This window comes from Urocampus carinirostris, chromosome 13 (assembly GCF_059441175.1).
Source record: "Urocampus carinirostris isolate Australia breed hairy pipefish chromosome 13, RoL_Ucar_1.0, whole genome shotgun sequence".
Taxonomy (NCBI): Eukaryota; Metazoa; Chordata; class Actinopteri; order Syngnathiformes; family Syngnathidae; genus Urocampus; species Urocampus carinirostris.
In genome coordinates, this window is record NC_142361.1 from 17,517,210 (window position 1) to 17,529,757 (window position 12,548).

Sequence of the window (12,548 nt, forward strand, 5' to 3'; positions counted from 1 at the left end):
AGCGCTTTTCAAGTCACTGACTTCCCAAAGCGCTTTACAATGTGCTCCACATTTCCCAATAGCGGCCTTGCAGCCATGTAAGGCGCTAACCTGCTTATTGGGGGTATTAGGGGTTCAGTGTCTTACCCAAGGACACTTCAACATGTTACACGGACGAGCCGGGATTCGAACTGGGATCCCTTGATCCCAAGACGAGCGCTCTACCTCCTGAGCTACTGCCGCCCCAAGAGGATAAGGAAGTGGAAAAGGTTGGGATGAGAATGTAAATTATCAGAATGGCAGTCTGTTGGTAGGAGGGCAAGAGGTGCGTGAAAGATGGGCTGAGTATTTTAGTGAGCTGTTAAATTTGACTGAAGAGAGGGGGGCATGTATTGTGCCTGTGGGTGGTGGCCAAAGGCCTTTGTTTGTGAAATTGGATTAGAGGGGAGATTGTGAGAGAGGAGGTGGAAGCACCCGTTGGGTCGATGAATAAAAGGAAGGTTGCTGGATTGGATGTATGCATGGTAAGGCAGAGGTGTTTAATCTGGGATATTGTAGCTTGTAAGGTTGTTTAATATATGGTTTTTTCATGGAGTGGTACTAGAGGACTGACGGAGTTCAAGTGTGGTTCCCTTGTACTAAGGGAAAAGTTACAGGCTGGTGTGTAGCAATTCCAGAGGTACAAGTCTGTTGAGTGTGGTGGGCAAAACTTTGTGGCAGGATTTTAAATGGAAGAATAAGGGATGACACAGAAAGAGTACTTTGGGAGAAATCGTTTCGGTTAAGAAGAAGGGCATGTACAAATCAGATATTTAAAGTGTGTGAAAGGTTTATAGTGAAATGAAGAGAGGTGTATTGGACATTTATGGATTTAGAAAAAGCATATGACAGGATAGATTGGGAGGCATCGTGGCAAGGGTTGAGGATATATGGGGTGGATGGCAAGTGTCTGCGTGCTGAGCAAAGCTTGTACGAGAATAGTAAAGCTTGTGTGAGAGTGGGGAGTGAAGTGAGCAAGTGGTGTCTGGTAAATGTGGGTTTGAGGAATGGGCGTGTCATGTCACCATGGCTGTTTGATTTGTATATGGATTGGGTGGTGCATGAGGTGCATGTAAGAGCAGGGAGAGCAGGTATAATGTGTGAAGGTGGGTTCCATGTAAGTCAGCTGTTTGCAGATGACACTGCTTTGGTGGCTTACTCTGCAGCAGGACTGAGTGCTTTGGTAGTGGAGTTTGATAGAGTGTGTAGGAGAAGGAAGCTTAAGGTGAATCAGACAAGAGTAAGGTAATGAGGTGTTGGAGATGTTGTGAGGTAGGTGGATTGAAGACAATGTTGAACAGTGTAAAGTTGCAAAATAAGGATAAGTATTTAGGTTCGTATGTGGCAGCAGCTGGTGATTTGGAGTAGGAGCTAAAGAACAAGGTGGGCAAAGGGTGCAAATCAATGGGTGTGTCGTTCAAATGTAGCTATCTGCAAATGGATGCAAAGTGAGGATTGTATGACGGTATGGCGGTACCAACAGTTATGTATAGCTCAGAGGTGTGGGGTTTGATAATAAATGAGCGTAATAGGTTAAATGTCTTTGAAATTAAATGTTTGCGTTATATGTGTGGAGTGATACGACTGGATAGGGTAAGGAATGAGGAAGCAAGGAGAAGAACTCGTGTGGTGAGAGAGCTTGCTGAGAGGGTTGATGAGAATGTTCTGAGATGGATTTGACTAAAAGAGTATGTAGAGCAGCAGTGGTGGGAAATAGAAGGCCCAAGTACGCTTGGATGGATGAGGTGAAGCATGCTCTGGATGGGAGGTCGGTTAATTTAATGGATGCAAGAATGATTTCAAGGGATTGATGTGAGTGGCGAAGGATAGATAAGAATGACTGATATTGACGCATATGATGCAAAGAGGGTAAACCAGTGTATGCTGACAGGGCTCTCTGCTGATAAAGGGTTGCATGGCACAGCAACTCACCCCTTGTCGTGCTGTGGGCTTAATGTTCAATGATAGGTTGGGAAGAGCAGAGAGGAATAATTGCTTGGTGGATGTGAGTGTGTTCTTGACTCTAGCCACCAACCACTAGGGGGACTTGGCTTTGATATACAAATAAATCGATAAAAAAAATAAAAAAAATGTTTTTACACTAACTTTGCTTGCATCTACTGCTGCTCATTTGACAGTTTTAAACAGAAGAAGGTTTGATCGTTGCAAAGTCCAGGAAGGTCCGTGGTTCAAAAATCAAGATGAAAACTCCATGGTTTTTATGGAAATATGTATTTTTTATTTCTGTTCATGTATTGCTGAACTTAGATGTTATTATCATGTAAATTTTTAATAAAGTAGTGATGAAAATAGTACTGCTCTTTGTAAGATCTGGCGCGCTTTCTTAATTGCACCGGGTCGCCTGATGGCAGGACTTGCCAAAAGCGTATTTAGACAAGTGTAGACACTTTTTGCAATTTTTATGTTTTATTTTTTATCTAGCCTTTTTTTTACCAGTTTGACCCTAAATATATGGCCAGAAGGTGCAAAATGCTCCACAGCAAGTTCGTTCACCCATTGTAAAAGTTTCAAATATATTGCATTGAAATCTTAGAATGAGTCAAGGCAGAGACGTGCAGTCAAAATATATAATTGAAAATATATAAAATGGTGATATCAATTAAGTGTGGAAGCTTTTTTTGATTTAACTTCACAATGTTTGGATTTTCATTTTAGAAAATCGCTGAATTCGCATTATATTATGAATATCATTATTACAATTACTATGTAATGTACTCCTGTGCTAAGTTAATGCAGATGAAGAATGAGGCACGTAGTTCTCTAGGCTCATGGCAGAGGGCAATAGTGAGACCAAGGATTCTAAATTTACCGCACACCTCAGCCCCAAACAATAGAATAAGTGATAGTATTAGCAACCAAACAGCTAGTTAAGCCAACCAGTATTGTTGCGTGTACTTTTTTTCATAATGGAGGCTTCTCTATATATTGATTCTTTTGTTCAAAATGAGAACCTCATATCCTTCATCCTTACATCGTTAAAGTAAGACAAAACCACTTTTTTCTAGGCTTTGGTTTATATATTGCTTTCTTGCTCTGACAATAAAACGATTAATTAAATTTTGGTTCATTTATTTGTAAATCCAACGCCATATCCAAAACGAACCTCACAGCACGTCAACTGAGTCAAGGTCATTTGAAGTTTTTCTTTCCTACCTATGTTTCCAATGGAAGGCTCAAGTGCAGGTCCTTACATTTTTTAATGATCTACTCGAAAAACCAGATCAAAATACAAATATATTTTTCTTCATATGACTGTGTTGCAGTTTTACCCAAGTGTACTGTATATATAGTTACAACAAGTGTGTTCAGTTCTTGTTGTGCATGCAGCAATTGCAGTTAAGTAGGTCATTGAAGTTTCCCTTCATGTGATCGATAGTTGCCGCAGACCTTGCTTTCATCCATTGAAACTTGTCAATAACATCAACAAAGTCTTCCGTATTAAACATTTCAACAGTACGAAATACATTTAAGAATGTCACAAAATTGTTTGAAGAGTGTTTCTGTTCATGACATCTGCAGGGAAATATTTCTGTAGCTTCTATTTACTTGAATCCATTCTACCAGAATGATACTGCTTTCATTTAAAAAGTGTATTGTGCATGTTATGTGTCAGCCAATGTCAATTTTGACTACTTCCATTCAACTTATGCGTCATTGTTCGCGGGTTTGACATCAACAGTGTTGAGAGTAACGCGTTACAGAGTAACAGGTTCCTGAAACGTAATTACTCTTGTCGGTAACAAGTACTCCACCGGGTTATTGATGACATTATTTAACTCTAATGTTGTTTCATCATGGTGAGTTACCCATCTTCTTATTAAAAACAGACCACAGATTTCAACACCTTCTAATCAGTGCCTATTCCCAACTTGCTTATGAACCCTTAGTCTGCCAGAATCATACCGCTAATCACGTTAAATTTGAGTTGGCATGTTTACATAGCCCTACAAGCAGTGTTGGGCACGTTACTTTAAAAAATCAATTACCGGTAGTTATACTTACTCACTACTTCTTCCAAAAAGTAACTGAGTTAGTAACTGAGTTACCCCATAGTAAAAGTAACTAGTTATCAGGGAAAGTAACTATTTCCATAACTTTAAAAAGAAGTTCTATGTCAAAGAATTTGAAATTTTCTGAGTAGTATTTGAGTCTGTTGAATAGAGAGGAACAGACAGGTAGTAGTGTTATAGAACCTTTTAATATTTATTGCACCTCACCAGCCACCGATTTATCCTACACTTGAAGTGCAACAAAAATAAACAGTTAACAATATAATAAAATAATGATCAGCAGTAAACAATATAAAGTAAGTTTAATAAATTAAATCTAACTTAAATGGTCAGTTGTAGAGCTGGGAATTCCGGCTCTTTTTAGCGAACCGGCCTTTCTGGCCAGGCTCACTAAAAAGAGCCTGCTCTTTCGGCTTACATATGGCTCTTCAGGTTGTTTTTGTTGTTTAATCCATATGATACCATTTATTATATATTATTATGAATGACTTAAATTGCAGAAAAATAATACACAATTAACAATTAAACATTAACACTGAAAAACCCAGGAAACATAAATCAATTAAAAATCTACGAATAAAAACAGGAAATTTAAAAGAGTTTTAACGTTTTTTTAAACTCAATAAATTTAAAGTCAACAGCGCAGAATTCCCCCAAAATGCATTTTGACCAATCACAAGAGAAAGTTAGCCTTTGAAGGGAACTGGCTCTTGATTGGTGGGTAGCCGGCTCCTACTTCCAAGAGACGGCTCAGAGAGCCGTTTTATTTGCGAACGACTCAAGTAGATTGCCTTTCCACCAATTCTCCATTCCTTTTAGCGCATTAGTAGATACTGTATTTGCCATCGCTATCTAACTATATGGTTGTCGCTCTTTTGTATGGTGATACGATCCCAAAAGACGTGACGTAATGAACTTGGAGGAGTTACGCACCGCTTACGACCATCACTAACGATAAAAACGTTGTAATGGGGTGAAAGGTAATTAATTAGATTACCCCGTTACTGAAAAATAACGCCGTCACGGAGCAGCGTTATTTATAACGGCGTTATTCCCAGCCCTGCCAACAACATACAACTCAATGCAGTTACTTGGGCACCAAAATGGATATGGAGCATCTCAGCTAAGTGTTCGTTTGCAAGCTCTTAAAGATTACATAAGAAATGTGAACGCTTCACAACTACCACAAATTGCTGTACATGTTTTCTTCTATTTTTTCTATTGTGTGGGTATTTCTACACAGTTTCAGGTGGTCGGCTTCAACGCCATTATATATGGTAGTCAGTTACTAAATAGTTGCTTTTAGAGTAACGCACCACTTTTGGATGATACTTTTTTTTCAGTAACGCGCCCAACATTGGACATCAGTAAGCAAGTGAGCCCGAATGAAGCTCAACGGAATACCGAAGCGCAAAGTTGAATTTACCGTAGGCGACGCCGAGGCTGTGTTTTGCAGCTCGAGGGATCGGTGCGTGTCAGAGCCGGGAAAGACGCTGAGGATTCCGGTGAGGGTGCCGATGGTACCGCCGCTGATTTTGTCGCGGGATATGAAGGTCTGGTGGCGCGTACTGGTGCTCATCCTCCTCTCCTCTATTTCCCTCCCTCCTCCTCTTTCTCTCCTCACTGTAACACAAATAAACACGTGCAACGCTCAAAGATTTGGACGACTTGGACCTTCTCACTAATGTACTTCTAAACACAAAATCAACCGCATAACGTGTATTTAGTCTGCTCGATAAAATTATCTTCATTTTAGTATGTATCAATTGTCATCAGTGAACTGCTAATATTCGCGGGTGCATTGCCTGCCTTTGATTAAATTAACAATATAGATAATGTAGAAGGCAATTAAATTGACTGAAATATATTAATTCATTTACTAAATAAAAAAACTCACTGTTTAAATTAAAAACTACGAAATAGAGGCTCACCCTATGTACAGTAAATTGGTCCCTAGGAAAAATACTTTTTTACTGTTAAGCTTTCGCAAAGTTTTCAATTCAGGAAAGATGGCACAAAAAAAAAACACATGAAACAAACCAAAGCGATGCTTTAGTGGTCACTTGATGACGCCCAACGAGCCCCAACTACACAACTTCCTTTTTAGAAATTTATGAGGCAGCCTGTGGCGGTTCTATACTAAATTACTCCCAGTGCAAGACTACATTCAAGCACCCCGATAAAAATAGAAAATATTTATCAGAAAAATGCTTAAATTATAAATCCAAATACGCTCCATAAATAAATTGGCAAATAATCATCAACAAATGTGAAAAAAACAATAATATAAAGTAATAAAATAGAACTGTATTCTTATAAAACAAATCCCACAACTACACGTATACAAAAACACACTAAAGAAAGTGTGATGGTATGATAAAAAGAAAACACAAACTTAAACCTGACTTTTCTGGCTTCACTGATACAAAATCATTGATAAAATCGTCATAAGCAATCTGATCGCCTATTTCGTGATTAATGCTGATGCCAGCAAGGCCAGTGAGTTGTTCCTGTGACTTTGTTGAATATAGGTATGACTTTATCAGCTTCAGTTTTGAAAAGCTTCTCTGTGCTTGAGCCACCGTGACTGGAATAGTGAAAAAAAAAATGCGCAGCAGTTGGCCTGTATTTTCAAAGTTAATGTGCTTTATTTGGAAGAGAGGAGACGCCATTTTTTTAAAACATAGTAGTAATACAGAGAATATTCCCCCCTTCCCCAGTCAAAGGTGAAGTGTCCCCCACGTAGTTGTTTTTTCTTTGGAGGATCTTGTGCCGCCCCCCATATGTCATGGTAAAAATACGGCCCTGGCGGCTCTACGCCTCTCCCTTGCCTAAAACCGCCACTAATGGCAACCCTTCAACGGCAAAATTCCCATCACTAAACTAAGAAAAAAGTTTGGTGCTAGGATTCCATTTTGTTCACTCTTAAAGTGGTCGTTCGCTCTCAATGACTTCAACAGAGAAGCTTTTCGTGGTGCGCTCTGAAAATGAAGATTGTTCCCCCCATAATTCACTGTAATAGTGATATTCTAGTTCGATGTCCCAAACAATTCAAGCATTCCACAAATTCTGTATTCATCCCATTACTTTGTATTCTCACGTCCATCAATATTTCTTCACAAAATTCACAATGTCATCATGTTCATCTCATTCTTGTGATCAATTCTCCTTCCCGAAATGGACAACTTTTTACTGATTCACTTACCATTTTCAACAATTTCAACTGCAACAATTCAATCAGATAAATCATACAACTAACATTTCCATGTTTAAAAAAAAAAGGCTGGAAATGGGTATCTTTTATTCATAATATTTCATTTTTACAAGTTTGACTTATTTTTGTGCCCTTGCAGATCTTTCTACATAATTTCCCAGCATTCGGCACATTTTGACACTGCGTCATTTATCACGTTCACCTAAGGTCAAAGGTTTGGTCTAGGCGATGGTGAGCACATTTTTTAAGTAACGACATAACGTTGGTAGGTACAAAACAATAATTGCTTTATATTGGTGGGGACACGTCCCCTCTGTCCATGCCAAAACCACACCCTGGCATTCACCACAGTTGGCCTTTTTTTTAAGAAATTGGGAAATTATTTCCAGATTTTTGTTGACAAAATATCCCTCAGCGCTTCTATTAGGAGTATATTCGATTACAGTACATGCAAATCAAGGTAATTCATTTTTTTGTCAACTTGAACTTTGACTTTACCTGAAGAAGAAAACGATGATTGAAGGGAATCCAAAAAGTTTACAGTCCAAAACGTGTGGAGGTAAAAGTTGGCTATTTTTTACACTGACTTCTACCAAGTAAACTGTAAAAAAAAAATCAAGAGAATAACACAAAAATCTGCTTTACTACTACAACAAGTTACGACTCCTTTTCCGGAAAAAAACACTTCACCTCAGCTCAGGTGCACCTTATATAACGGAGCACTTACACACGCACTCATCCGTGCATACACTCGCACAAATGCACGAATGCACACACCCAGTTTGCTGGAGGGAGGGGGTGTCTAAGTATGTGGGTCGCTGTGTCAAAGCAGCAGAGGACATTTGGAGATGAGGGCAAGAAAAAAAGGTAAATAAACTAAAGTGAATCAGACATTAGGTACAGCGTTTAATGGTGTCCAATAATGAATTGTGTTATCCTTAAACAAGTATTTATAAAATGAAACACACAGAAATAGTCATAAATGTGTAGATCTTGCTGCATCGGCCGGAATTTCGAATGTCAGAACCAGAACAGAAACAGGACCCAATCGCATTACGTTTCTCACAAGTTTTATTGGAGGAAAGAAAAAGGGCTGCGCCTACGATCCGGTGTTCGCTGGGCGCAGGAAGCAAGTCGCTCTCGTACTCGGATTGGGCTCCGAACGCGGAAGTGGATGGCGGTGTCAGGGACGGAAAAACTGGTCGATTGCCGGGACAGGAGAGCAAAAACGTGGTCGCGGACAGAAACGGGTTGTAAGCCAGGACCGGAGAGCAGGCGTGGTCGGGATCAAAACGGGTCGTAGCCGGAGATAAATGGGAGCAAAAACGGGACAGGTGGGGGGGTCAGGGTCGAAAAAGGCTTGCCTTGTGAAAAGAGAGGTTCGCAGACGGACTGACGAAAGGACACAGACAGGACTGGGTTCAAATACTGACAGGGAGCCAATCAGAACCTGTGGCAGTTGGCGCCAAATGAGCAGGCACAGCTGAGTCACATCAGTAACCATGACATCGAAACCAGAACCCTGTCATTGTTGTTAATTTGATTTTTTTTAAATAATTTCAGTTCTTACTTATGTTTATTGTTGTTGTTGACTGTGTGGTGTCTGCTGATGCCCTTGCAACATCCTGGTCATCCCGGAAGGGGCATTACCCCATGTGTGATCCCCTCCCAAGGTTTCTTAAATGCTGAGGGTTTTTTTTTTTTAAATTTTCCTTGCTCTCATGTAGGTTTCAGATACGGGGACGTTGTAATGGTGTTCTGTGCAGGCCTTAGAGACATTTCATAATTAAGGGTTGTACAAATAAATATGAATTGACAATACCATGTCAAGTCATTGACAAGATACAAAGTGGATTGAAACGTTTTTAGTGCTCCACCCGACCAAAGCAAGTTGTACAATGTGTACAATTTAGTGTAATGTTAGAAAAATAAATACCATCGCACAGATTGACTGCACACAGTGACAGAATTGGATAATTATGTATCCTGTAATGATTTTGTCATGTCACGTTTGTGAAGGTTGCATCAAACATACCTTCTCCACCGGAAAGGTATGGTTGAAGGTCCATATCCGTCCCCGCCGAGACAGGAACGAGAAGGGGCCGAGGGACTTTCACCTCGCCGCCGAGACAAGAACAACAAGCAGACATGGGAGTTTCCTCGGCGCAGAGAAAGGAACAAAATGGCCAGGATATTTTATTCTCGCTGCTGGGACAGAGATGTGGAAGCTTCCCCCTGGGCCCTTTGTGGGTCGGATCATTTCCAGTTTGGTTTTTGTTTCTGGTTTGAATATTGTCATGATTATATTTGTTGGAACCTGTTATGTTATGTGACCCCTTTGTTTGTTACTTTGTTCTTGGTTTTGTTATTAAATACCATTCTCATTTTCGACCACCCCTGCCCAAGTTCCTGCTTCCCTTCACTTGGGTCCACCCCACTAAGTATAACAGAAAAGGCATCACATGTGGAGAGCAACTAAAGCTAAAATTCTTCATTTCCATAAACCAATATTTGATTTTAATCAAGTTTTATATATAAGGGAAAATAACTTTTCATTAAAATCAATGACTTAAAGAAACATTGTGTATTATTTGACCAAACCTGTATGGTGTAGTGCAACTGAAAATCAGTGATACAAAGCACAAGGAACAATACAAAAAATAGAGACTTCAAAGTAACCAAATGGCACCATTCAACTTTTAATTTTCACCCAGCCTCTTTGAGGTTTTTGCGTATCCCTACTAGCAAGATGCTGCACAATTTTGTCAGCTCCATTGAGGTTTCAAGTTTCAAGTTTCGTTTATTTGACTCATGTCCCATACTGTAACATTTTAGGTAAGGTTAATTCTCAATGTCTGTCCTCAGAAGGGCTTTTACAGAAAAAAATATCCATAAAATACACAATATTATATAGTATAAAACAACACAATTGCAGAGGCTACAGGTGGTCACATAGGTGAGACTCAAATTAGGTAAATGAATGCTTATTTCTCATCCCGCGAGCATGTAAAAAAAATGGTACACTCATATGGCAGTTCATGTATTTCTGCTAATTATTCAAATTAAGATTGTTTTTTTTAATTGATTAATTTTAACAACTAGGGGGTTCTAATTAATACACAGAGCCCTTTACAAAGAGAAATGTATAAACTCCTAATTAATCTTTCCTTTCGCAACTTTCTGATTCCTCGAGACGGTCAAATCTCAATCGTCTGAGATGGAGCGATAATCTGCATCTATGTATTCTGTACGGTCGCCATGGTAACGACCGAGGCCCGTTCACCGCGTCGAAGCACGAAGTGAGCCGAGCGGAATGCTGGAAGCTGAATGATTGACGGACGGGACGCACACACAACGACACACTTGAAGGTCGTTTGTTAGAGGACTCTATTGTGTGCGTCTTGAAGTAAGATAAAGGTGTCATGGTGGTGATGAAACCACCAGCCCAGAGGTAGGGATCTTCAACGCAGTTCCACCAGCAATTGCAAAACATCAGCTGTAAACCTTAAACATGTAACTATGTATGGTTTCATTGTCCCTGACAAATAAACTAAAAAAAAAAATAATGAAATCCAGATCAAGGTGAGAATTCAAATCTTCCAAATACAAACACATGGGCTATTTAGATTCATTTAACAGTAGTCACTCTACCAAACGTTATTTCTATTGCAGTATTAGTGCAGTGGTTAGCACATTCGCCTAGCAAGCGTAAGGACCCCGGTTTGAGACTGGGTGGAAACATAGGTTGACCTGGAGAGGGATGTTCATAGCCCCAGACAAAAACAGGAAGGGTGCCCCTACGACCTTGATGGTTAAGACACACCCAAACCAACCATTATTATTTTCAAGTGTCATTACTGCTGTTATTCAAAGAATGTGGGAATGGTTTACCGGATTTTCCACACTACAAGGCACACCACATTATAAGGCGGCGTGCACCAAAAAGTAAATGCATTGATTGATCAGTCGAAAAATGTCGCTGAACAAAATCGCAAAACGTTAAATGCAACACGAATCGAACCCGCGGAGGTGAAAGCGCCGAAACCTGACCACCAGTAATACAGATGACATGCGAAAAGGCATTCAATTTTATTTCGATATCAGACTGTTTTTATGGGGCCATAAACGAAAGTTGGAAAATGGAGAAAACAGAAAGTAGTTTTGAAATATATAAATGAATGCAAAAAAACACAATGAAGGAAACAACTCCTTTGTGTATCAGATGATCTATTGGACTGCATTTATTTATATCTTTCAGGACGACTTTGGGTCTTCTCCATTTTATAACATTTGTTTCTGACACTGTGAGTAAAAATAAAGTGATAATTAGATGCAATCTAATACCTTTTCATACATCATCTGTGATCTGCTGGTATACAAGGGATTGAATCCGGCCCGAGAGAAAACACTGAGGGAAGCGCAGGAGAAAAACGAGCGGCAAATTGAAATATGTCCACTTGATGTTGCCAAAGCCAGGTGCCTCTCACAAAGATGCTATAGTTGTATTTCTTTCTCTCTCTCTCTCTCTCTCTCTCTCTCTCTCTCTCTCTCTCTCTCTCTCTCTTTCTCTCTCTCTCTCTTCCTCCCTTTTTCACTTACTCTATCTCTCTTTCTTTCACTCTGTCTGTCTCTCTTTTTCTCTTTCTATGTTCCTCTTTGTCTCTTTCTCTCTGTGTGTATTTTTCCCTTATTTTGCTCTCTCTTCCTTTTTTTCCTTTTCTCTCTTTCTCTCTCCCTCTCTCTCTTTCTTGCTTTCCCCTTCTCATTTTTACCCTTCTCCCTTTCTACCCTTCTCTATTTCTCTCTTTCAATTTCAATTTGGATTTCTTTCCTTCTTTCTCTTTCTCCCTCTCTCAATATTTCTCTGTTCATCTCTTTTGTTTCTCTCGTTCCCTCTCTCTCTTTCTCCCTTTCTCTTTTCTAGTCACACATTCTCTCTTTCTCTCCCTGTCTATCTCTTATTTCTTTCTCATTTTTTTCTTCTCCTCAATCTACTAGTCCAGCCCCCAAAATAATGTTTGTTCTATCGTGTGGCCCCTGAGTTAAAACGAGTTTGACACACCTGCTACAAGCATTTTGCAGTGTATAAGGCGCACCGTGTTTGTGTTGTTACCATTGTTGAATGAAATCTACTTTGACATTTTCTCATCCTTTCGCGCCGCCTCCATCGACCCAAATCTCCCGACATTTATCTGCTGTTCATTTGCTAAAAGGATGTCGGGTTCGGCGGCAGATCCAGCGTCCTCACCAAAGTGGGTCAACCATTGGTTAGCGTGTTTCCATTC

At 39.8% G+C, this 12,548-nt stretch overlaps 1 protein-coding gene across 1 annotated transcript in view; it reads right to left on the minus strand.

Moving 5' to 3' along the window:
- The window catches only part of LOC148353912 (melanopsin-A-like), a 30,700-nt gene extending 22,725 nt beyond the window's left edge, over positions 1-7,975 (minus strand). The window contains exons 1-2 of the mRNA XM_088351870.1: positions 7,762-7,975; positions 5,476-5,672 (exon numbers count right to left, since the gene is read on the minus strand). Of these exons, the coding sequence (XP_088207996.1) occupies positions 5,476-5,628 (153 nt within the window). The 5' untranslated portion in view covers positions 5,629-5,672; positions 7,762-7,975. The remainder of the gene's footprint in view (positions 1-5,475; positions 5,673-7,761) is intronic.
- Between the last annotated feature and the right edge of the window lie 4,573 nt (positions 7,976-12,548).